Source organism: Beta vulgaris, chromosome 8 (genome assembly GCF_026745355.1).
Source record: "Beta vulgaris subsp. vulgaris cultivar EL10 chromosome 8, EL10.2, whole genome shotgun sequence".
NCBI lineage: Eukaryota > Viridiplantae > Streptophyta > Magnoliopsida > Caryophyllales > Amaranthaceae > Beta > Beta vulgaris.
The window spans coordinates 47598853-47623402 of NC_079209.1; the positions used below are offsets into that span (position 1 = coordinate 47598853).

The 24550-nt window shown below is 35.3% G+C and overlaps 2 protein-coding genes across 2 annotated transcripts; both read right to left on the reverse strand.

Annotated features, from left to right (window-relative positions):
* Window positions 1-3228: 3228 nt before the first annotated feature.
* LOC104909084 (fructan 6-exohydrolase) lies at window positions 3229-8168 on the reverse strand (the record flags this gene model as incomplete). Its single annotated transcript, XM_019247180.3, has 5 exons — window positions 3229-3884; window positions 3981-4071; window positions 4845-5083; window positions 5439-5597; window positions 7281-8168. Coding segments are annotated over 5 exons (1581 nt in total), but the record flags the coding sequence as incomplete, so codon positions are not given.
* Window positions 8169-20263: 12095 nt separating this feature from the next.
* LOC104909060 (hypothetical protein) lies at window positions 20264-23582 on the reverse strand. Its single transcript, XM_010698247.3, has 5 exons — window positions 23388-23582; window positions 21854-22022; window positions 20919-21002; window positions 20632-20835; window positions 20264-20520 (listed from the first exon to the last, which is right to left on the reverse strand). The coding sequence occupies exons 1-5, from the start codon at window positions 23439-23441 to the stop codon at window positions 20426-20428; spliced, it is 606 nt and encodes a 201-aa protein (XP_010696549.1). The 5' UTR covers window positions 23442-23582; the 3' UTR covers window positions 20264-20425.
* Between the last annotated feature and the right edge of the window lie 968 nt (window positions 23583-24550).

Genomic DNA, 24550 nt, shown 5'->3' on the forward strand with positions numbered 1-24550 from the left:
GCTAACGGCAAAGAGGAAGGGGGAAAGAGGGTCCCCTTGCCTCAAACCCTTCTTAGCAGTGAATGGGGTAGATGGCTTGCCATTAACTAAGATAGAGTAGCTCACACTTTGCACACAAGCCATTATCCAGCCATTAAATTTGCTAGGGAAGCCCAGTTTCTCCAGCATACTACTCAAAAAAGGCCGCTCCACTGAATCATAGGCCTTTTTGATGTCTACTTTAAGACAACATCTAGGAGACATACCCTTCTTGTTATAACCCCTGATCAGTTCTGTAGCAAGAAGAATGCTTTCAAAGATGTGTCTATCAGGCATGAATCCTGTTTGTGAATCAGCAACAACTTCATTTATGACTCCTTGTAGTCTTTTTGTAATAATCTTAGAGATTATTTTATACATGACTAACAACAGGCTATAGGTCTAAACTCCTTTACCTTAGTTGCATTCTCTATTTTAGGGATAAGAGTGATAACAGTAGCATTAATAGGCTTATGGAGTTTAGCTTTCTCAAAGAATTCATGCACAACTCTATAAACATCATCTTTGATTATATGCCAACTTTTCTTATAGAAGAAAGAGTTGAAACCATCTATCCCTGGAGCCTTAGTATCTTTGATGTTCTTCAAAGCACTATCAATTTCTTGAGTAGTAATGGACTGAGTCAACATTATACCAGCAGCTGGACTAAGTCTTGGACTTGCTCTTACAGTCTGCAGATCAATAGCTTGTACCCAAGAGGTTTCTATAGAACCCCACAAGTTCCCCATGAATCTCCCTAGGCCTTGTTAACAAGTCTCCCAGATCACTATAAAGCAAGATGATATTATTCTTAGCTTTTCAAACTTTTGATGCAGTGAAAAAAAGCCTAGAATTAGTATCCCCGACCCATGAGCAAGCCAATCAATTCTTGCTTTTTGCTTCAAGATGCTATCATCGATTCTATTCCAGTATTTGTATTGCTTATAGGTCTCCGATCCCTTTCTTCAGTTTGCAACTGCTCATTATACTGGATATCAGGGTGACTTTGTAGGTGAGCTAGGTTTTGTCTATAATCATCAGCTTTTAGCCAGGCACTAGAGAAAGATCTAGAGTGAAGCTCTTTCATTGCCTTCTTAACTGCCATCAGCTTCTTCCAAACCTTCTGCATATGAAACTCTCATGTTGTTGAGTGCCAAGCTGCACTAACTATATCAAGGAACTGATCATGCTCTGCTTAAAATATTCTGGAACTTAAAGGGTCTACCTCCTCCAATGTCATTTCCTCCAAAGTCAAGCAGTAGGGGAGTGTGATTTGATATCCCACTAGGAAGATACTTCACATGAACTTCAGGATATTTAAAGGTCCATCTATCATTCACATAAGCCCTATCAGTCAGGGCCAATACTGTTATTAGACCATGAATAGAAAAATCCACTACTGGGAGCTTCCATCACCTGCCCTTCCATAATAATGTCTATAAGATCTTGTGTTTCATGGTCTGTAATTGGAGCACCATTAAGCCTATCATGAGCATGAGCTACAGCATTAAAGTCTCCTATAAGAATTAGGGGGGGTATTACGCTCAGTAGTGAACTGCAATAGTTCCCTCCAAAACCCCTTCCTATCTAGAATGGTGTGAAGGCCATATACATTAGCTATATGGAATTGGATACTACCTAGCATGTTTTCAACATTCATGAAAATAAGTTGTTTAGATTTAGACACAACAAGAGCTTTAACTTCTCCTGGTTTCCATCCAAACCAAATTCTTCCCCTAGGAGAATAATCATTATTATCCTCCCACTTCCAAGCCAATCCAAACATTTCCCAGACTTTGTCAACATTATTTCTTCTAACTCTGGTTTCATAAAGAGCAATGCAACTAAATGTGATATTTATTTAAGAAGCTTTTAACCTCTTTCTGTTTAATAGGGTCATTCAGCCCTCTCACATTCCAAGTGGCAATTATCATCAGGACAAATAAGGGTTAGGTCTCTTAGCACTCCCAGGAGCACCTGAGTTTTGTCCACTTTGATAGAAGCTTACAGCCCTGGCAGCTTGATAAGCAGTATGTTTCCCTTTGTCCTTGGACTTCCTAGTAACCACTTTCCATACTCCTTCCTCCTCATTCTCTTTATTATATGTATGATGTGTAGTAGGGGTAGTTACAGGGGTAATCTCACTACTTAGATCTACTACAATATTAGGATCACCAGTTACCTCAATAGGTTCACTAGGATCTACTAATACTGGAGGATCACCAATAGGAGTACATTCTGGCGGGTCGAGTGTGAGAGACGGCTTGAGGAGACGAAGAGAGACGGCTTGAGAAGACGAAGAGAGAATTTCTGCGGGTAGGGTGTGAGAGACAGAGGAGAATTTGAAGAAGGGTAAGAATTTCTCGACCAAAGCTTCAGAGGAGAGAGAGAGTGAAGGGGGATGAGAGCGACGCCTATTGTGTCAAGAATAAATGGACTGACTCACAAGCGAACCCTAGGCACTTTATATTACTAAAATAAACCTATTGTTGCGGTTTCCGTTAGAAACTGCAGCAATAGATGAAAATATAATTATTTTTAAATTATTTAAATCTATTGATGCGCGCGGTTTCTAACAGATGCCGCAGCAATAAGTTATTTTTCCCATTGATTTTTTTTTCTCACGCGGTATAGTGATGCGTATGGCCAAAACTACAGCAATTCGACCACGTCAATATGTGATTATTCTATTATTTAAATCTATTGCTGCAGTTTCTAACATAAACCGCAACAATATGTTATTTTTCACATTGATTTTTTTCTCACGCGGTATAGTGTTGCATATGGCCAAAACCGCATCAATTCGATCACAACAATATGCGATTATTCTACTAGTATTTGTATCTCACAAGAGTTCACCGTGAACATTGTTGATCCTGGTGGGTCGGTAAAATTTTTATAGGAAAGCGTATTACTACGTGCTTGGAAGTACCATCTGGTTTCCCACAAGTTACATATCCATATACACATATATGACACTTCCTTCACTGGAATTTTTTATTCTATATATTCTATCACATGATCTTTATGGGATCATGTGCTCATGTGTACAACTATACATTATTTTGTCTGCTTATGATGTAGGGTTGTTTATTTTTATTTTTGGTGGATGATGTAGGGTTGTTTATAGTAGACCTGTACATTTATAGCATCAGTGAGAGAGAAAAGGTAAAAGAGGAGAATACATTGTAAGAAGGACAACAGCAAAAGTTGAAAGTAAATGAGAAAAAAGTTAGCATGTGCCAACAAAATTCTTCTAATTTCTCATTAAACATCAATTTAGCAAAGTCTAAATTTCTTTAAAATGACAAGCACATATTGTACGTGAATGTTGTATATTATGGGGTCATCAATTTCCTCCATACTTAACTTTTACCCGCAATCGAGTAATGAAAAACAAAGTATATAATTATCTACCATAAAAATAGATAATAAAAAATACCTTAGCTTAACTCACTGTCGTAGGAATCACGATTGCACTTAGCATGTGCAACAAGCCCTTTAAACCCCTAGGTTACCCTAGTGGACGAGTATGGTCTCGTAACGATTTACTAAGCAAACAAAAAAATTATGTGACATTCCCTCTAAATATCATATTAGAAAACTCAATCAAAAATAATGAAACAATGACCTGTCACAACAACTCATCTTGTTTCTCTTCGTTATTGTCCTAGTTCATTTGTTGGGAGATTCATTTGAGCCGCTTTCATACTCCAAGCACTCATTTTAGTAAGCTTGACATCTTCTGTTCCATAGTTGAACACATACAATTTTGCATTGCCATTAACCGCCTGTGTGGGATAAACTCTAGCAGTCATGCAACTTTTCCCTTCAGCAACAAAGCTCTCCACTATTGAGTGATCAATCTATATTCAAAAAAAGAACACAAGATTATTGTACGTTAAACTTTTGCATATTTTTGTGATTGAGTTAACTTTTTAAAAATGTTTGTTTTAACTTACCAAAGTCCTTAAAGATAGCTCCTCTTTAACAGGATCCACATCCACAAAAGTTCCATAACTAGGTTTATCAGTAGTTGGATTTAGAGAGGACCTGTGCAATCAAATAAGCAAATGTACAATTGTAAAAGTTGGATAATGTCTAATGTCAATTGATTTAATTTGCAAACACAATCTAAAATTTTGAGTTCTACCGCTCTTGAATTGTTAAAGTCTGAGTGGTTCTATATAATAATTAAGTTCATAATTCACTACTCCCTCCGTCCCAAAATATAGTTCCCATTTCTATTTTGGGAGTCAAATTTTAAAAATTTTGACCAAATATTCTTACTAATGTATACAAAATAACATATTCATGAGGGGCCTTGTTAGATTCGTCTCAATGTATAAATTCGTAAGATCAACTTTTTATATTTTTTACTAATAAGAAATAGAAGATATCGTAGGTCAAAGATACGTCTTGGAGACGGTGTAAAATGAAATGGGAACTATATTTTGGAACGAAGGGAGTATCAATTATGTGGTCAGGTTCTCTCAAACAAATTATTCTCGTGTAGATAAATTCTAGAAAACAATAATTCAAATTGAGAAATCCGTTTAAAATAATAGGTCTCATTTGTTTTCTAAGCTATCCCAAAATAACACAAGTTAACGAAATTTTAGTGAATTGCAATTAAAAGCAATACATAACTCATACAAATGGTTGGTGGTTTAATAGGTGGTGGTGGTCAGATGGCGCGGTGGTTGATGTGGTGGTAAGGAGGGGTGGCACTTTGGTAGTACAGTTGTATACAAAGTTTTACATTGACATGCGTGAAAAGTGTAAGTGTGTAGATTAAAATGAAACTGCGGGAGTAGTTGTGTAACCTGCTTAAGTCATTGCACATTAAGACCACATATTTGTCTTGGGCTTTAAAAATTCTGAAGAAAACAGCAGTGTATTCTTCTAAGCCCGTAGAAGCTAGTGTTAGCAGTCCAAATGGACCAAGTCTCCCCTCAACAGATGCTCCTTTGTTGCTGCACAATTTTTGTGGATTTGTCCATGTTGGATCCAGCTCCTCAGCATTCTTTAAATCTGGTATTTCGAATGAAATTTCCACATCCGCCTTCAAACAAAAAAAATAAAATAAGGATAAGTTATAGTAAGTTCTGATAAGTTTAAATTAATTATAACATTATAAAATAAATTTTAATAAGTTCAAATATATTTTAAAAACTTTTAATAAGTTCATATAAGTTATAATAAATCAAAATAAGTTGAATAGAAAAAGTCCTAAGCCGTTAAAACTATAAACATTATATTTGTATCTGTATATATTGTAGTGGAGTTATTCTTTTATCTTTATTATTGTTGTGCATTTTCCAAATGAGCATCATTTGTAATATTATGTGAAACCATAATTGTGGCAAGATCCTTATGTTGAATAATTTGTATGCATGAAAAGTACAGTAAAATTTAACCTGAGAGTTTGTGATTCCAAATATTTCGATGAGTGATCCTCCTCTAATTATTTGAGAAGGAAAATCTACTTGACTGTGTCGTAGCCTTTCAATTTCCATGATCGGCCATTGCACCAACTGTTTGCCAAATTTATCGAGCACAATAGTCCTTGGGATTCCCTTAAATACAAGAACAAGAAACATTAATCAATTTCTTGCACACATAAAAAGAAAAGATGGTAGGGATCAATGGCCAACACTTTTAAGTTCAACACTGTTAACTTTTATACTATTCACATAACTCACTTTACCATATTTTTTATTCCCTCCGTCCCATAATGCTCACTTCTCATTTTTCACAAGAATTAAGAAAAATGGAAGGAGTTTTAGGATTTCACAAAAATATATATTTAAGTAAATGTTTATGAGTTAGTATTGTGTCGGACTCGTCCGACCAAAGTTGGTCGGACGACTTTCAGGTGGTTTCAATTTTTTTCACTTAGTCTTAATTTTTTTTCAGTTAGTCTTCATTTTTTTCAGTTAGTCTTCATTTTTTTCAGTTAGTCTAAATGAAAGTAAGTTACCTCTAAATGAAAGTAACTTAGGTCTAACTGAAAGTAACTTAGGTCTAAATGAAAGTAACTTAGGTCATTTTTTTTCAGGTAGTCTTCATTTTTTTTCAGGTAGTCTTCTTTTTTTTTTCAGTTGGTTTCAAAATTTTTTAAACACCAACTGAAACATATAAAACACCAACTGAAAGAAATAAAGAACTAACTGAAAGAAATAAAGAACTAACTGAAAGAATAAAAAGACCAACTGAAAGAAATAAAAAATAAACTGAAAGAATACAAAAACTAACTGAAACAATACAAAAACCAACTGAAAGAAAAAAAAGAACTAACTGAAAGATTATAAGCATTAACTGAAAAAAATGTCAAAAAAGCATAATACCTTTCTTAAACCACCGGAATCCCTAACGTAACTCTACATATACTTCATAGTAGTAGTACAAAATGAATGATTTCAAGCAACAGAAAGTAAAATCTAAGTTAAGTTCAAGCAACTCTTGGGTTGAACCAAGCCATATATCTCCCCAACTGCATTATTGCAATATGATTGAGCTTTTTGAAACTCCGGCAAACGACGACTTCGCCGGAGTTCGAGGTTCATCGCCGGAGATTCCGTCAGAAAAATGAGAGAACTTCACGTGCGAAATCGAGAGGGGAAATTGGTGATATTGAGGTGGTCAGAGGAGAGAGAAAGGAGGTGTGCTAGTTTTAAGAAGCAATTAGTGGTAATGGCAACAATAGTACAGAGTGGGGAGAAGAAGAAGAGAAAAGAGAAAGTGGTGCGTACAGAGTTTGAGTTTTGGGCTCAGCCCGTCCGACGGAAGGTATTGGGTCAGACGGTCTGACCCAATACTTTCACAATGTTTATTGGGTATATTTGTCTTGGAACTAGTTTTTTTCTTCTTTTTCCTTTAAAATTAAATGAAAGAGCAATAAATATTTCTTAGAATGGTGTAAAAGAATAAATAGGGGCATATATTTTAAAAAAAAAGTAAGGGTATTTTGGAAAGTTTTATGTAGAAATGAAGGATAATTTAGTCCAAACAAATTGATAAAAAAAAAATATGCACAACATTTTGGGACACCCAAAGAGGAATGCAAGCATGGGACGGAGGGAGTATTATTCCCTCCGTCCCATAATATAATACTTGCATTCTATTTTCATAAGCCACTTTTTACAATTTTTGCAAATACATAATTAGAGATATTAATGGTTAAAGTTGTGCGTTGGTAAGCGTAAAAATAAAACTGTTAGTAGTAATCATTTAGAAACAGAGTTTAGTATATGATATACCTGTAGTCCAGACCATCCCCTTGCTATGGCCTCTTCTTGGGTTGAAGATTCACTAACCCATCCGAATGTTATTCTACGATTAGTCGAACCATCAAAGAACGATTTCGACGCATAATAATTACCATAATCGCATCTCAAACCAAACTCAGTCTCATTCGACCCTTGATCTGGTATATAAATGTCATTACCAATGTCGTACCTTCCAATAGTATAGTGTTCACAATGACTAGGAATCAAACTTACCTTAAGGACATGTTTAACATTGTCACCAATAATAGATGTATCAGCACCTAGTGACTCTCCAACATAAACAGGGAAAAAATCAGGACACTCCCACATCCCAGTACCTTTAGTCGAATATAAAGGATGTCCAACATTAATCCAATTTGTGAAGTCCTCACTTGTGTAAAGAGCTGCTGATCCATTATTATTTCCTTGTTGTGTACCGACGACGATGCGCCATTTACCGTCGGGTAACTGCCAAGCAGTGGATGGATCTCTAAATTCAAAGGGATCAATGTTGGTGTCATTGGATGTGGCAACTATTACTGGATTTTGGGGTACCTTAAACCATTCCTTAAGGTAAGGGTCATTTAAATCTTTAGGAAATGCTAGACTTTGTACTTGGTACTTTTGATTGTTAATACTTGTGTATAAGATAGCAGGTTTGTTACCAGGAAGTATGGTAATAGATCCTGACCAAATTCCCTTAAAATCGTAAGTTTCTGATGGAGAAAGCGCAATAGGCTGTTGTGTCCAATTTATTAGATCAGTTGATGTCGAGTGTCCCCATACTAATCCATCGCCCCAAGTTGGTTTAGATGGATGGTATTGGTAAAACAAATGGTATATTCCCTTGTAAATCACGGGTCCTACAACAAAAGATAATTAAAATGTAGTCAGTTTTTTTTATTGTCGTCAGATTTTGTGTGATATAATCAGTTTAAATTCACAATATATTCTTGTTAATCTGGTCTACCCAAAATTCGTTACTTGTTAGTGTTGATTAATAAAACTCATAAGAATCATTGGTTATCTGAAACACATTATTTCCCCATCTTGAAAATTTATACTATATCAAGTTAGTTTCTAAGAACCCGTCAAAAAAAAAAAAAAAAAGTTAGTTTCTAAGAAACATGTCATCCATTTATGCATGAGCGTGAGTGCGTGACCCTTATATTAAGATGACTATATGCTCAAATTTTTATTCATTTGTGATTTTCTTTTGTAGGGATTTTATACTATAACAATGTGTTTTAGATTATATATATGTTCTTAATAACCCCAATGTATACACATCTTCCTGAGTTAATCCCAAACTTGGAGAATTTCATTATTAAACATAATATTTTTCAATACGATATGAATACAGCAAAGAGTCCTATATAATACTCTTCAAACTAATAATTTTTGTCCAACTATAGAAAATTATTGAAAACATATTCAAACTCGTCACTCTTTGCTTTGTTAATATTTACAAATTCTTACGGATTGTTTACTCGTATTGAAACAATATTTACTCGTATTGATACAATATTTAGTTATCTACATCTTCACAGTTACAATGCAACAAGTTATATCAAAAGAACTTTTAAAAAAGAGAAGGTATTGGGTCAAACGCGTCCGACCATAATATTTGGTCGGATGACTTTCAGTTGGTTTCAATTTGTTTCAAATTTTTTTCAGTTGGTTTCAATTTCTGTACAGAAGACCAAATGAAAGAAAAACAACACAAGCTGAAAGAATTTACACACCAACTGAAAGAACACAGAAGACCAAATGAAAGAAAAACAACACAAGTTGAAAGAATTTACACACCAACTGAAAATAGAGATGGCCAACAGTGCGGGCCAATCCAGCCCATCCAACCCAGCCCACCTCGTGGGTCGGGCCCGCAAAAAGCCCGGTCCAGCCCAACTCGAACCGTGAAATTGTTGGGTGGGCTGTGGGCTAGATTTCTTGAGCTCAACCCACTAAAGCCCGCTACTAAAACCGTCCAGCCCGGACCACGAAACCGGTCCAGCCCAACCCATGAACCAGCCCAGCCAGTCCAAGTTATTATTGAACCAAATTGTGTATATTTTAATCAAATTGTATTATTTTAATCAAATTGCATATATTATAATTCAGTCAAATTTTAAAATAATGAAATTATTCATTAATTTTAATAATTGTATATATTTTTATTCATTTTAAAGATTTTATATAACAATAATGAATAATTTCAATGATTGAATAATTTCAATGATTAAATAATTTTAAAAAAAATCTCATGCCGGCCTGCCAGCCCGGTCCAGCCCACTAGACCTACGAACCACCAGAACCGCTTCTCGAACCGTGAAAACCGGTAACAGACCGGTGTGGGCCAAGACTTTTCAGCCCGCGGACCAGCCCACCCAACCCATGAACTTCACGCTCTGGTCCTGGGCCGTGAAATCTCAGCCCAGCCCGCTCCGGCCCACGGTCCGGCCCGCCCAACCCGCACCAGTGGCCATCACTAACTGAAAGAATACAATAATCAACTGAAAAAAAAAACACACCAATTTCATTCGCTGTTGAGTTTATTCCATTTTCAACAATGAATAATTCCTTATTTTATTCCATCTTCCTCACTAGAAACCTCCAAAAAAGAATCCTCATAAACCCCATCATCATCATCTACTTTCTCGTTGTTATCTTCCAAATCACTATCTTTTCTCTCCATCAGTATATATGCGATATATTTGGATGAAAATCAAGTGCCCAATCGAGCTTTATTACTAAAAGGAACAGAAATTCAATTGAGTTTCATTTAGTAGACTATCGTTCGAAGTTTTTGCTGCAGTTTGTCGGTCGTTGTCGCCGAGCCGTTCTCGCAGCTTCGTCCGACGTACATATTGGATCAGACGGTCTGACCCAATACTTTCACTTAAAAAAAAAAATTAAAAATTATATGGTTATGGCTCTCTTTTTTTGGGGCCAACTCTTCAATGTTATTTTAACCTTCTTAACTTCCCGTAAAAAAAACTTCTTAATTAACTAATATCATTAACAAGGACCCGTTCGTTATCGTTTTTTGTGTTCAGTTTTCAGTTTTTTTGAAAACCAAAAACCATAATATGAACGGTTATTTCACCAAATACCCCTAACAAATCAAAAAATTCACAATATACCCTCAATGTTCCAAATATTCACCATATACCCGACTTCTCGAAAACGTTCACCAAATGTCCTTTTTGTAACTGTCGTCATCTCACTATTTGCATTATTTACGATTTTGTCACAATTTAACCCTAACCCTAAAATCTAACCCTAATCCCTCATCCTAATCTTTAATGATCCCTAACCCTAATCTAACCCTAACCCACCTCCTTCCCTCCACCCCAGCCCAGCCCCCCACCCCATCCCCCACTTCCCACCCCTCTAACCTAGCCCAACCCCCCATCCCCTCTCCTACTGCCGCATACCCCAACCCCCTGCCACCTCAACCCCCATCCCCCTCCCCCCCTCCCCCTCGATTTTTGTTGTGAATCCTCTCCCCTCACTAGCCCTTAATCTCTCTTGTCCTCACTCCCACCGTTAATCTCTCTCGCCTCGCGCGACTCAAGCTTCAGATGTCACGTCTTCCCCTTCAAATTTCTTCATCGGAGATATCGCGCACCCAAGTTTTAGGTTTATGACTACAACTTTCAACCATTCGCAACCTAGATTTATGCTTAACACTGCAAATTTGTTGCGGACAGTTCATTAATTACGACTCAAATCTCCTGTGAAAGATGCAGCTTACTGCGGAAATCGAGGGGGAGGGGAGGGGGTTAGCTACAAAAATCGAGGAGGGGAGGGGGTGGGGAAATCGAGGGGGATGGTGGGGGACTGGCGCATAATTCGAGGGGACGGAGAGAGGGATGTCGCGAAAAAAGGGGCAGGGTGGGGACTAGCGCAGAATTCGAGGGGACGGGGAAGGGGCTGTCGCGAAAAGGGGGGAGGGGTAGGGGTGCGGGGTGCGGGGCTGGCTGGGCTGGGGTGGATGGAGGGGGCTGGGTTAGGGTGGATGGGATGGGAGGGCAAGGGGGTGGAGGGTTGGGCTAGGCTGGGGTGGGTTAGATTAGGGTTTAGATTTTAGGGTTAGGGCTTAATAGTGACAATATGGTAAGTAAAGCTAACGGAGAGTTAACGACAATTACAAACAGGGCTTGTTGGGCCTCTAAGTGAGTGACCATGTGCGAGGGTAGCCCAAATGAAATTCATCTATCACGGGTTCCAAAAAAGGGGGGAAAAAGGAATTGTACATGAACGTCGTTTTCAAAACCATTTAATTTAGTTATGTATTAGAAGTTGGAGCTTAACTCTAGAAAGGGTGCAATTATTTAAGAAAAACACCTAAAACATAAAACTATTTAGTATAAAATTACTAAGAGTCTGTTTGATTCAACTTATTGTCTTATCTGAACTTATCTTATTTTTTTATGAAATGAGTGAAGTTAAGTTGAACATAACATCTTATTTATCTTATCTAATATAATCTTATCTTTTCTTTTCTTTTCTTTTTTCTTTTTTGATCTTATTTTATCTTATAAAATATTAAAAAAGTTAAAATAAGTTGAACACAACATGACCTAAATATGTCTTTTTGGATGGAATAACTCTTTACTATTGTAAGCACCCTAATTAACTCTATTAGATCATCTAATTGCATAGGTTACAATTACATCACTCTAACATTCTAATTTTTGTTGGACCATCATGTAATCCCTTTAACTTCTCCCTACTAAATGGTATATTGCGATCTCTTACCCTATTCTTTGTTTTTGCTTTTATCTTACTTTTGTGTTTTCTTTCTGAAAGCATTAATTCAATCGAAAGAAAGGGGAGGCAGCAAGTAGACCAAACTAAAGACGCGCATTATTTCTACGTCTAAAAGCACATTATTAAATAAAACATTACAAGGCAAACACAAACCCCCTCTCTCTCTCTAAACCACAAAAATCTCTGACCTCTCTCTAAAAACACAAAACCTAGGAACTTGCCGGAGTTCCGACGCTGCTTAGGTTTTCGGCGGTCCTCCGGCGAGTTCCTCTGCTTTTTTATTCGTTATTTTGTTTTCTTTTTTGGGTCTTGCTTTTAATTTCTCGGTCGTGGTCTTTCTCCGCCGTGAGCAGCGACATCTTCCGGCGGTGGCAGCCTCTAGCTCGTCATTTTCCATTCCCCGTCGTTTCAGTCTGCTTCCCTTCCATTTCCCTGTTTTTTGTTTGTCGGTAACAGCTAGTCTCCTAGGGTTAGTATTTAGTTGGCATCCCATTTCCCCACCCTCTTTGGTGTTAATTGTTACAGTTTATTGGTTTGGCCTCCCCTCCCCCTCCCCGGTTTACTATTTGTGTCAGTTTGGCCTCCCCTCCCTCGTCCCCCTGTTTTTAGTTAGTTGTGTTGTTATGGGAATCCCCTTCCTCCTCCCCTATTCAGTGTTAGTTGTGTCGTTGTGGGCATCCCCTTCCCCCTCCCCTATCCAGTATTTGTTGCGGTTGTTGTGGTTGTCTTGGGCTTCCCTCCCCCTACCCTGGTTAGTGTTAGTCGGTGGCTTCCTTTTCCCGTCCCCTGTTTGAGTTATTAGTGTCGGCCCTATTAGGTGGTTTCCGTGTTGTTTGGTTCTTGGTAGTGGAAGTATGAACATGTGTTTTGTTTTCTCAATCTGCTTGGTACTTTTGGTTCTTGCTGGAGGTAGTTTTTGTCTTCAAATTGTTGGGTCTGGTCTGCGCGCTTGGTTCGGGTTTGCGTGGCAAGTGGTTCCATGGCTGAGGTTTGTTCTCTCCGATTTTGCGAATCAGAGGTTTGTTCGAGATCTAACTATGATTAGATCTCTGTCTCGCTTGGTAATGATCTTATTGATAATTGCCTTGACAAAACGATATCTGAAGACGACTCCCCAATTTGTTAATTGGGTTTATAGCACGTCAACTCATTCGAGCTTCTCCTCACCGAAGAAGCCAAAAATACCCATTCCACAGGGTATTAAGTCACAAAGGATTGTGACTTGGTCATGTTTCGAGTTTCTCAACTCGCTATTTCTTTGTCGCCCCGGTTGTGAAGCAGGTCCACCCTTCCCACTCCTCTGTTCAGGCCTATATCGCTCCTTTTCCATCAGCAGCAGAGTCATCCAGTTATCTAACCTTAAAGACCTCTGATGCGAGCAGATTTCTCCCAGCTTTAGTTATTTCCATTATTGTTCTTGTCCTCTAAGAACATGTAACGCTCAGTTTGGTTTAGTTTCTTTTTTTTTTGGAATGGATGCACTATCCTTAGGATGTAATTCCGATTTTTAATTAATGTACATTTTCTCGATGTCAAAAAAAAAATAAAAAATAAAAATAAAAGCACATTATCATATTTCATTGCCTATAATTTCTGGATCATTGTCTGACTACGACAAAATTGTAGCCACGATAACTATTGAAATCTTATCACTTTATATTAATATACTAATTTTGTTCATTGATTTAAATGAACTTTTAAAACTTGAAAATGCATACATAAATATTAATACTAGTTTTGATAAAATTAATGAAAATAAACTATAGTTAATAGAAAAGGAAAAAAAGTTCTATCAAACTAGAACCACATTATTTTTGTTTTTATTTCATTAATTGAAATTCGTTATATTGATTCAAAAGCACTACCAAAGTGTTTCAAAGAAGAGTTGTATTGACGTAAGTCTACCTTTGGCCTAAACCAATTTCAAAACTAAATGGAGTCTCTATCATTCTGTTCAAAGAATCCAATAATTATTATCCTTTATTCTTAAATATTTAGTTGATTTACTTAATTATTCATCTTCTTCTTTTTGGAGCATTGTTCCTTTCTTTCTTTAAATTTTTTTGTTATCATTAACAAATTGTGAAATATAAAGTCAATATATACAAAATTTTAATACACAAATTTATTAAGATATAAATTTTAATTATCATTTAATCAAAAAGCCAACTTAACGGATGATGTAGATCTAAGATTAACAATAAATGGTTCAAATTGCGGAAGTTAAGATGGCTAAAATTTTATGAGTCCACTCATGGTACACCCGTGTGTACCACGCTCATGGTACACCCAGGGGCATTTTCGTAGTTAATTGCAAGTTAAGGGACACGCTGGTAATTTTGGGGTAGTAATTGTTCTTTCTCCCCCTTCCTTCCAAAGCTTAGAAACAGAAAAAAATGGAGGAACCAACACAACCTTGCGGATCATTCATGGCGGATTCAACTCAAACATCTGAATCAGAGTTGCAATTTTTTTTATTAAAAGCAATAAATTGTATTAACGATGATTCAGAAGCTAATTTCGCTCATTTTTGCAAATCAACAATGGCGGATTCAACTCATTCGTGCGAATTATTAATGGCGGAATCAATTCAAACATGCGAATCAACAACAGAATTGCAAATTTCTTCATTCAGTGAAATACTTATTGTTGGCATGCAATCAGAAACTAATTCAGGTAAATTTTTGCCCTAAATTTATCTAATTAGTGATGCAATTTTTAATTTTGCCCAAAACAGAATACGAAGACATCAATGGTGAACTCAGAATATTGCCATATTTTCCTGTAGATAACATAAACATCTAATACTTTTTTGATTTTTTTTATTCTTTTTGGAATTTACTTGTTATGTTTAGGAATTTGATAAATTAATCTTACAGTGATTTAAAATACTGTAAATGAACATGAAGAATTTTGCTCAAGTGTTGAGTTGAATGACAATAGATGTCAGTTACTAGTTGCAAAATTCATTATCCAAAATTATTGTTCATTAGCACAAAATGAGCTAGTTTATATGTTCATTTATTAAAATGTGCATTGTTTTTCTTATTCTGTTTTTGAAACTTAATAAATGAATATTACAATGATTCAAAATAATGTAAATGAGCAAGAAGAGTTTTGCTCAATTGTTGCTTTGAATAAATATGTGTCAGTTACTTGTTGCAAAATTGATTATCTAAAGTTACTGTTCATTAGCACAAAATGAACAAGTTTATATGTTCATTTGTCAAAATGTGCATTGTTGTTTGATCATTATCTTTTTAAAATATTTGCTCATTATCTTAAAATGCAATGAGCATATTTTATTTTGCTCATATGTGCACAAAAATATTATTCTTTGCTCAGATATAACAACTAAAGAAATTAAATTAAAATGAACAAAGAGCTTGAAAATGAGCATCAAAATGAGCTTGCAAGAAGCTGGAGCCAAGCAAAAATGGCGATTAAAGATTGTCAGAGAAAAAAAATGAAGAAGAGAGAGACATAGTGACAGAGAAGAGAGAAACGTAAAGAAAAAGATGAGAGAGAAATCAGACAAATTTTATATCCATTTGAAACCTTATGACCTGAGCTGAAAAGTTTGGGCTGGGTGTACACCTTAAGTTGCAATAAATTACGAAAATGTCCCTGGGTGTACCATGCTCATGGTACACCCAGGTCTACTATAAAGATTCCCCAATTTTATTGTAGTTTAAAATTATCCTTAATTTTATTTTTATATTATTTGAAACGGGTTTTATATGTCTTTCTATATAACTCCTACCCATGCAAGAAAACACTTTTCTATTAAATTTCAATCAGGTGGCCTTGTAAGAGACCGCCTAATTAAAATTAGACATGGTCCAAGCCCAATATTAAGAGGAGAACATGCACCTTTTTTTTAATATAGTAACTAGTTTAATCTGTTTAAGGACCGGGTTATTTTATTTTGTGACCAGTTTAATCTATACAGTAATGACATTCTTTAATCTATTCAATGACTAGTTTAATTCATTTAATGACTAGTTTAATCCGTTCGGTAAAACTACCAAGTTATTTTTTTGAAATTTCTAGTTGTAGTTCGATAATCAAGAAAAAAAGGAAGGAGAAGAGAAGGGCTGACTAGGATAGTGTTGAGTTAGAGTAAAATAGAATGAGCTTGTTAGAAGAAATTAGTCTTAAGTTTGTCTAATTTTATGTTAAAATTAAACCGCTTATTCTAATAATTTGTGAATTTCAATAAGCATTGTTGATTTGATCTTATTTATCGTTTATGACATGAGGCATTGCTCGTGTTAATAACTAGCTAAGTGTCTAAGATTCTAAGGGTACCATAAATGAGTAATTAAACGTAAAAGAAGTAAAACAAAAAAAAAAGTAAAAAAAAAAAAGGATTGGTTATGTACTTTTTTAGGGCTTCATAACTAATTCTTTTTTTTGTGCAAATAAGAATTAGGAAATTAATAGTTAGACTTATTATTTGATTACTTTTAAACACATAGATTTAGAACAATTTCTACGATGGCTATAATAAAATAATTGTAGCCATTATGATATGTGTAATCCAATCAATTCATTTTTTATCTAAGATCAAAATCATTTTTTAAGTTGATTTTGTAATTAAATTATTAATTTATTTATTAAAATCAACTATACAACTCTCAAAATTACTCTATACTTCCTCAGCCCCATTAATTTATTTTTTTCATGCACTTATGCACGCGCTATTTGGGAGGTTAGTTCTTTCGGCCCACTGATCTCAAATATCCCCTCTCTCCCCTTCGAGGCTGTCTTCTCTTGGCTGGTGGATCAGTGTAAGCGAGAGGACCTTCCAACTGTATGCGCCCTGTTGTGGGCGGCGTGATTCTGCCGTAATAAACACATTTTTGAGGAGCCGGTGGCTGATGCTCCTCGTGTGGCGGCGGGGTTTGTGCGGCTGGTTAATGATTATAGCGTGTATGCGGCTAATGTGTTTGAACCTATAAGTGGGCTGCCATATTCTATGTCTACTTGGTGTAAACCCCCCTGAAGAGATGCTTAAAGCAAATTTTGATGCTCATATTTCAGTCAATGGGGATGTGGGGCTGGGTGTGGTGATTCGCAACTGGCGAGGCGAGGTGGTGCTGATGGGGGTCCGGCGGGTCGGGGTCAGATGGGATGCCACGACAGCGGAGGCTATGGCGGCTTTATATGCGGTGGAGTTGGCGAGCTGGATGGGCTATTCAAAGATCACGTTCGAAGGAGATTCCCTTTTGGCGATTAATGCAGTAAAGAACAAGCTTGTGGGAAGTACACCTTTATTTCATGTTTTTGATGATATTAATAGTTTATGTTTGGGTTTTCAGTCTTGTTCTTTTTCTCATGTAAAACGAGCGGGTAATGTGGTTTCCCATCTGTTAGCTCGTTGGGATTGTGAGCGTAATGCTGAGTTTGTTTGGTTGGACTCTTTTCCTCAAAGTCTCACCACTTTGGTGGAGATTGATTTAATATAAGCTCACTATTCCCCTCAAAAAAAAAAAAAATACTATGTTTTGAATTTAATGTTATATTTGTATTGGAAAGTAACTTATTATTATTTTGTTTAGTACAAAAAGGCGTTTGGTAAATTGTGTTGATTCTTTTAACCAACAAAATTAACTTAAATGAACAAAAATAACGAATAGCAGGAATACAACAAAACCAATAAATAAAGTAAGAAAGATTTATAATAGAAACATTATTTTGGGACATCAAAATAGGAAGACAAGAACTATATTGTAGGATGGAGGGAGTATTAATTTTGCGAGAAAAATATAACATTTGCACGATAGTTTGTAGCAAGACTAAAATAAAACAAACCAAAAAGGAAATAGAGGTAATAATGGGAGAACTAACCATTTGGATCTGCACAAAATTAGCCCAAAATTAAAAGCAACCCAATATTCATCACCAATAATGCCACCATGATATTTCAGCAACAATATAACCCAAGACAAGCACATGATCCATCCATAGTTGATAAACACAAATTAGATAGCTCGATAATCAAATACTACTTAGAATAATCAAATAGAATAATTAAGGAAGGCAAAGAAAATTATGATAATAAAATATACCATTCATCCAATTTTGTGGTGGCTGAAAGTGATAAGAAGTTCTATATGGATCATTTTCATTAATCTGATTATGGAACTCTTCATCTTCCGCCATTGTTGGAAAACAATACTCCTACTTAAGAAAGTTTGACTTAGATTAGATGATAATTTAGGAGTAGCGTATTCGCATTTACTTTATGTAGTAATGTTGGATGTATCAAGAATTAATTATTGATTCAGCATAATATACTAGTATTAGTTTATTTTGGTGCTAATTAATTCTGCTAAAGACGTGCAATTTATAATATTGAATCATTGACTTTATTCTCAAGTCGTTTTTTCAAATTTTAAAACAACACAAAGAGCAGGTATACTATTTCTATATATTTATAATTGCATTATTTGATTTTGTGCCACTATTTATTAACCAACTTTGTTAAATTATTTCGCATTATTATATAAGAAAAAACAATTAAATGGAATCTTTTTACATTCGTTTTAATTAGAGGATTTCATGTATCAAATTTTTATAATTTTTACTTATACCAAATAAAAAAATATTAATGTAAAAAAAATTGTTTCGAAAAAATATGTAAAAAATACAAAGATCTCTATTGTATAAGGAAAGGGGGGAGCAATGGTGTCCTCTTTTGAAATGCCTATTTTGCCCCCCTTCCCATTCTAAATTACAATTTCACTTACAAATCAAAGGGAGCTTCAAACAAAAATACCAAAAATATAATTATAACAATCACTCACAAGTCAACTAAAATCATAAAATTGCATAATTTACGTTATGCAAATCACTAAAATGAGGAGACTTTATAAAAACTTAAAAATTCACTTACAAACTACAACCTATGAAAAAATTGACTTGAAATCAAAGTGTTCACTTTCTTTACAATTTATGAAGTACTGTACTTAATTCAAAAATCAACTAAAAAATTATAATATTAGAAATCATAAATAAATTCAATAAAATTTCTATTTTGTTCATAGAATTTAACTTTGAAAAGTAAAAAAAAAAAAAAAGAATGGTGGGAGACTTAAGTGACAGAAACTAAACCAATCAATTTTGCAACTAAAAACAATTATACTTTGTATGTCTAATGTTCAAATTTTGACTCTTATGCCGAAGAAAATCGAGTTTCTATTTCGAAAAAAATTCAAACACGCATCGCGTGTAAAAAATTCTAGTAGTATTATATTGGAGGGACGAGGAGAAGTGGAAAAGGAAGGAAGGCGGGAAGTCCACTCAAACACAAAAGAGGAAGGTGAGGGAAAGGATAGACTATAGAGTGTGGTTCATGAATTTGGTTTTTTCTTTTTTCTTTTCTTTTGGGGTGTAATGGTTTTAAGAGGTTATTCGGAGGTTCTATATGGTGCTCTTATATTTTAGAATTTGCTTTTTTTAGAGAGTTTTTTTTTCCTAATAGCAAAATCGAGATTGAGACCATGTTTAGGGATTTTTATCCTGATTATGAAAGGTTGTACTGGAAATGATTTCATTTGAAACACTTCTTAAAGTGGCAAGGTTTTACAAATTATTTACTTTCTCCATTTTTTGTTACTTGCATCGTTTTTCTTTTTTGACAATTCTCTATTACTTGCATCATTTTTATTTTTGGCAATATATTGTCTCTCCTAGCACATGGAGTTTTTCTATATCCCTCCTCAAGTCCTCACCTTGGTTCTTGTGCAAAAGAGAAAACAATCCGAGTAATAAAGAATAAAGGAAGTATTGTTTCTCTCTATAGTAGAGGAACCAAACAATGATAAAGAAACTATTCTCTCACTAGTCACTAAGTTAAAGTGACTTATCCTTCAATAAGTTAAAGCCCCACAATTTACGAGTGCATTCACTATACACCTAGTTGTATCATACACATGGTACACCTAAATTATTTTTTTATCGATTTCTCACTTGAAACTTTCACCATTACGATTTTTGCTTATTTTGAGGGTGCCAAACATCAAAAACATGCTTTAAAGTTGTTAGAAATTCCATCTAGGTTTTTTGAATTAATTTTCACAATTACCTCCTTTTACTTTAGAGCAACACAATTCTTATAGTAATTAATTGTTATTCTACCTCTTTGACTTTGAATACCATATCATCCAAGTAGTCGAGAGTCGAGACACATAGATCATCAAAGTAGAGCTCAAAGTAGAGCTCTTCTTACTTCAGGCCCAAAAAACCCCATGTTTCTACTTCAGCTTTCATTTTACCTCTATGTACAGCCAGTATAATAAGGGAATCAGTACAGTAGATAAGTACAATGTATGTATATATATACCGAACTCCTGTTAACTCTCGACTTGTGTGAACTCTAGTGCGTTAGTATCTGGATCTCTAGTGAAGATTGCTGGTCTTCCAGATCGACTTAGGGTGTATGGTATACCTGCCATTTCGAATACTCGCATTAAGTAAAATGTTCCTATGCCAACAGCTACAAGTGTTCAACAATTTCAAGCTGTTCAATTCCTGAACATGAGGAGACAAATTTATATACCTGCTTTGTCGAGGATTTCTTTAAGCTTAGACACATCCCGAATTGCAATACAAGTATGACGATCTCGACCCCCATGTTCAGGCCGCCCTGTGAAAGGGTCGGGATTCGGAAGCTCCATCAAGTGAATCATCTCAGAGCCAACCCACAGCCATGCACCCCTGTAGGGGAGCTTGTCATGTGGTCTTGCCTCATTTATTTCTAAACCTGCCAAGATAAAAGTGGATTAGCACTCCAAATTTAACATTTGATATCAAGAATATGTTCTAGGAAGCAGGCAATATACATACCTAGTAAGTTCTGGTAAAATTCAAGTGACCTTTCAAGGTTTTCGCAGAGAATCCCAACATGATGCATGCCAACTACTCCAAAATCTGGATCAACATCCCCAACTCAGAATAGAAAAGACAACACCAGTACAGATAGCTGCTGAAGATATTATATTAAACCAGATGTGATTTTATTTGATTCGTAACAGGCTCTAATTTAACATGATATAATTGAAGCAAAGTATATACGAAGTAGTAACAAGTTTGAAGGGAAGGGGGAAATAAATTCTGTGAGAAACTATCAATTCGCTCCTCAAACAGTCCCATATTACGTAGGAGAAGTCAGAAGAGTAAAGCTACCGTAAAATTTAAACTAAATGACAAGACGATTGAACAAGTTACAGCAAACATTTCTTTCTCCTTTTGTTTCTTGATAGCAAGTAACAGCAAACTTCCGTGTTCTCATAGCCTATATTATATAACTGTAACTGCAATCACACAATATCATTTTGATATTATGAAAAAAAAAAAGATACAGCACAAATACTTTGTTATGCAGTTTCTGGTAGACTGATTTTGCATGCATGCAAACTTAACTTTGTGCAGTTTTTCACAAAAAAATTAAGAGAAAACAGGGTAACAAACAATAAAACGTTTAAGCTCATGGTTCCAGTGTCGTGTTTGTTTAGATTTCTCTGTGTGTGCACGCGCTTGGATATACCTACATTTATGTAAAATCTCCCCTGTACAAGCTTGAACAAGAAAAAAAACATCTGAAGTATAGTATGAGAAAGCCACACTTGAAAAAAAAAAAGTAATAAACAGAATCAAGTTGGGATACAATGTAAAAGGAAACAGGAAATTTCGATATGGACTATGGAGAAAATAATTAATCGATTTACTTAACCAACAGCAAGAGAGGCAAAAGGTGCAGGTAATCTAGCAAGAAGACTTACCCTTCTTTTCATCCACCACATGAATATCCTTGTCAAGGACATCTTTTTCAATAGAAGTAGCTCTTGATACTGTACAGCTACCATAACGTTTACCCCTTCTTCCAACAGATGGTCTAGAAATTGATACTGATATGGTTTTGAATGGACTTCTCTCACTGTGATAATTGATCTGATACGGTAAAAATAAATAGTAAGCAAATAAACACATACATAAAGATAGAATAATTTCTTAAAAAGCCAAACTATCATTAGACAAATCCTCAAAAGATAATTTTCCCTCGAAGCATTTACAATCCTACCAAAACTTGCATTTCATGCCTTTAAAAGTGGAAAAATGACAGAGAAACCATTTCATTTAGAGTGTGTGTACTTGGAAGGAAGTGGTTGTCCGATTTTCCTTTGATTAGTTTGAAATGGAAGGAAAATAACTTTCTTCAATGGTGGAAAATACTTCTGTAAGGAATGAAAAATATTACTCCCTCCGTCCCAAAATATAGTTCTCATTTCCATTTTGGGTGTCCCAAAATATAGTTCCCGTTTCCATATTTAGTTCCACATTTTTTCGTAATTTGTCTAGAAAAACCGTGTCCCATCATTTATTTGCTTCTTGAACTTTGTTTTTTCCTTTTTTTATTCAACCAAAATGTTACAATTAATGCTCTTTCACCAATTATTCTCTACTCTCTCCTAAAATCATCTTTTTCCATACAACATTTATTTAAATAAACAAAAAATCTTTACTATCCCTCTTATATTCTACTTGCATAAATTAGCGTGAAAAAAGGGAAATGGGAACTATATTTTGGGACGGAGGGAGTATCATGTCTAAAGGAACGAATTCTACATTTTCCTCCGTGTTCCTTACCTTCCTCTTTTCTCTTCTCACATCCATCTTCTCCCCTCTATTTCATCTATCCTTTTTCTCTAACTTTTCCTGTGCAGCGTCGAGCAAAAGGAAACTAATTTGTAGCCAAGTTTAATCTAGAGAAATGTTTTCCGTCCAACCAAACTGAGGTCGAATCATTATTCGTTCTGCCCCATTATTTTTCAATTTTTTCAAGATCATTGCGCATATGGTATGGGTTCAAAGCCTATATACACTAGGAATATTGACCTCACTTAAAAGAATTATCACATGTAAGATTTCTCCAATGAAGACAAAATACAAACAAAAATGAAGCATATATCTTAAATTCAGTAACTCAAATATGATAATCTCCCATCAAACCTAGAATTAGGTAAATAATGAAGAAATTAAAACCCAGTACTTGATTGATTGATTTCCTCTAAATGATTTTCCCAGTTGCAAATAATTTTGCTACTTAGTTGACAATCAAGAATAAACCCAGAAATTATTCATGACCATCGTTGACCCAATCAATCAATGATACATAGTTGCAACAATTCAATTCAACAAATAGGGATAAAATCTTGGTCAATTATAAACCAAATGCAACTAAATCATGAAATACAAAAATGTAATATTTACAGTGACAAGAAAAGTAACATATATGACTTCAGATTAGTGAGATACCTCAGTTTGAAGAGGAAAAGTGGGAGATGGAGTCAAAAGAGAAGCCATTGACATGAGAAAAAGGAGCAATTAAGAGTGGAGGTGTAGTTTGTTGGGGAAATGCGAATGCTGATAAAGTTGTTGGCCTGTAGCCCAAACAAATAAACTATCCAAGTGTTTTTGGAACGAGGTCGAGGCATTCTTTGTGGCGGAGATTGCAACTTGGGAGGACACTTCACACGGAGCTGTATTTGACGTCTCATTGTTGAACCCAAAAAAGACATTAGTAATAAATTAAAGTTAATTTGATATCAATTTAATTAGGTACTAAATAATTTTAATTTCACGTTGATATCTCTAGCTTATAAAATACGAAGATTTCATCAATAAGTTACCGAGTCTTTCTCTTTTTGCAGGTAAAGTTTCTTATTTAGATAGCGTTAGTCGAGTACGAACACTTAAACAACTACAAGAGGGGGTGAATTGTAGTTGGGGAGATTTTTAAACTTTTTGCGGAAATAAAAGAATGATTGAATAAGAAAGAAGTAATTGCATAAACAAGAAAGAAATAGGAACACGGGATTTTTACAAGAAAAACTTCCTAGGCCCAATAGGAAGAAAAACCTTGACCACGAGGGTTTTGACTCAATTCTCTTTAATAACTTTAGGCCAAAAGACTCACTTTTGTACAACCTAAACTCGGACCTACTTTATTCCTCTAGGAACTGGTTCCCAGTCAACTTGTTCCCCCTGAATAGTTGACTTTCTCTCTTGACTTCACTCGAAGTCTTTTCTCTTTCTCTCTTCTCTTTCTCTTTCTCTTTTTCTCTCAAAATGATTACAGATTTAGATTCACTCAACCCAATCTATAATGCTCTAAGTAATAATGAAAGAAGAGTAAAACTGAATACACTTTCACTAAGATATTACACTCAAAATTCTGAAATCATACATTAAAAGATTGTTACAAACAACTTATTTGTAGAGGCCAATCTTTTCCACGATCTTCTCCACGATCACATGAAGCTTGTATTCAGCCACTTCTTCCATGATCTATCCGTTGCATATGTTCGTTGGAAGTTAGTTGGTTATTTTCCTCAATTTCAGCCACTAACACACGCGGATTGATTTTCCCACGCCTTGCAAGTAGGTGGGTTGTTGTGGTTCCTAAAATCTAGGAACTA

Coding starts and splice junctions, on each gene's coding strand:
- LOC104909060 (XM_010698247.3), bottom strand. CDS start 23,441: ATGTCAATGGCTTCTCTTTTGACTCCATCTCCCACTTTTCCTCTTCAA. Junction 20,836..20,918: donor ATTTTACCAGAACTTACTAG/GTATGTATATTG, acceptor TTATCTTGGCAG/GTTTAGAAATAAATGAGGCA. Junction 20,521..20,631: donor AGAAATCCTCGACAAAGCAG/GTATATAAATTT, acceptor TCGAAATGGCAG/GTATACCATACACCCTAAGT.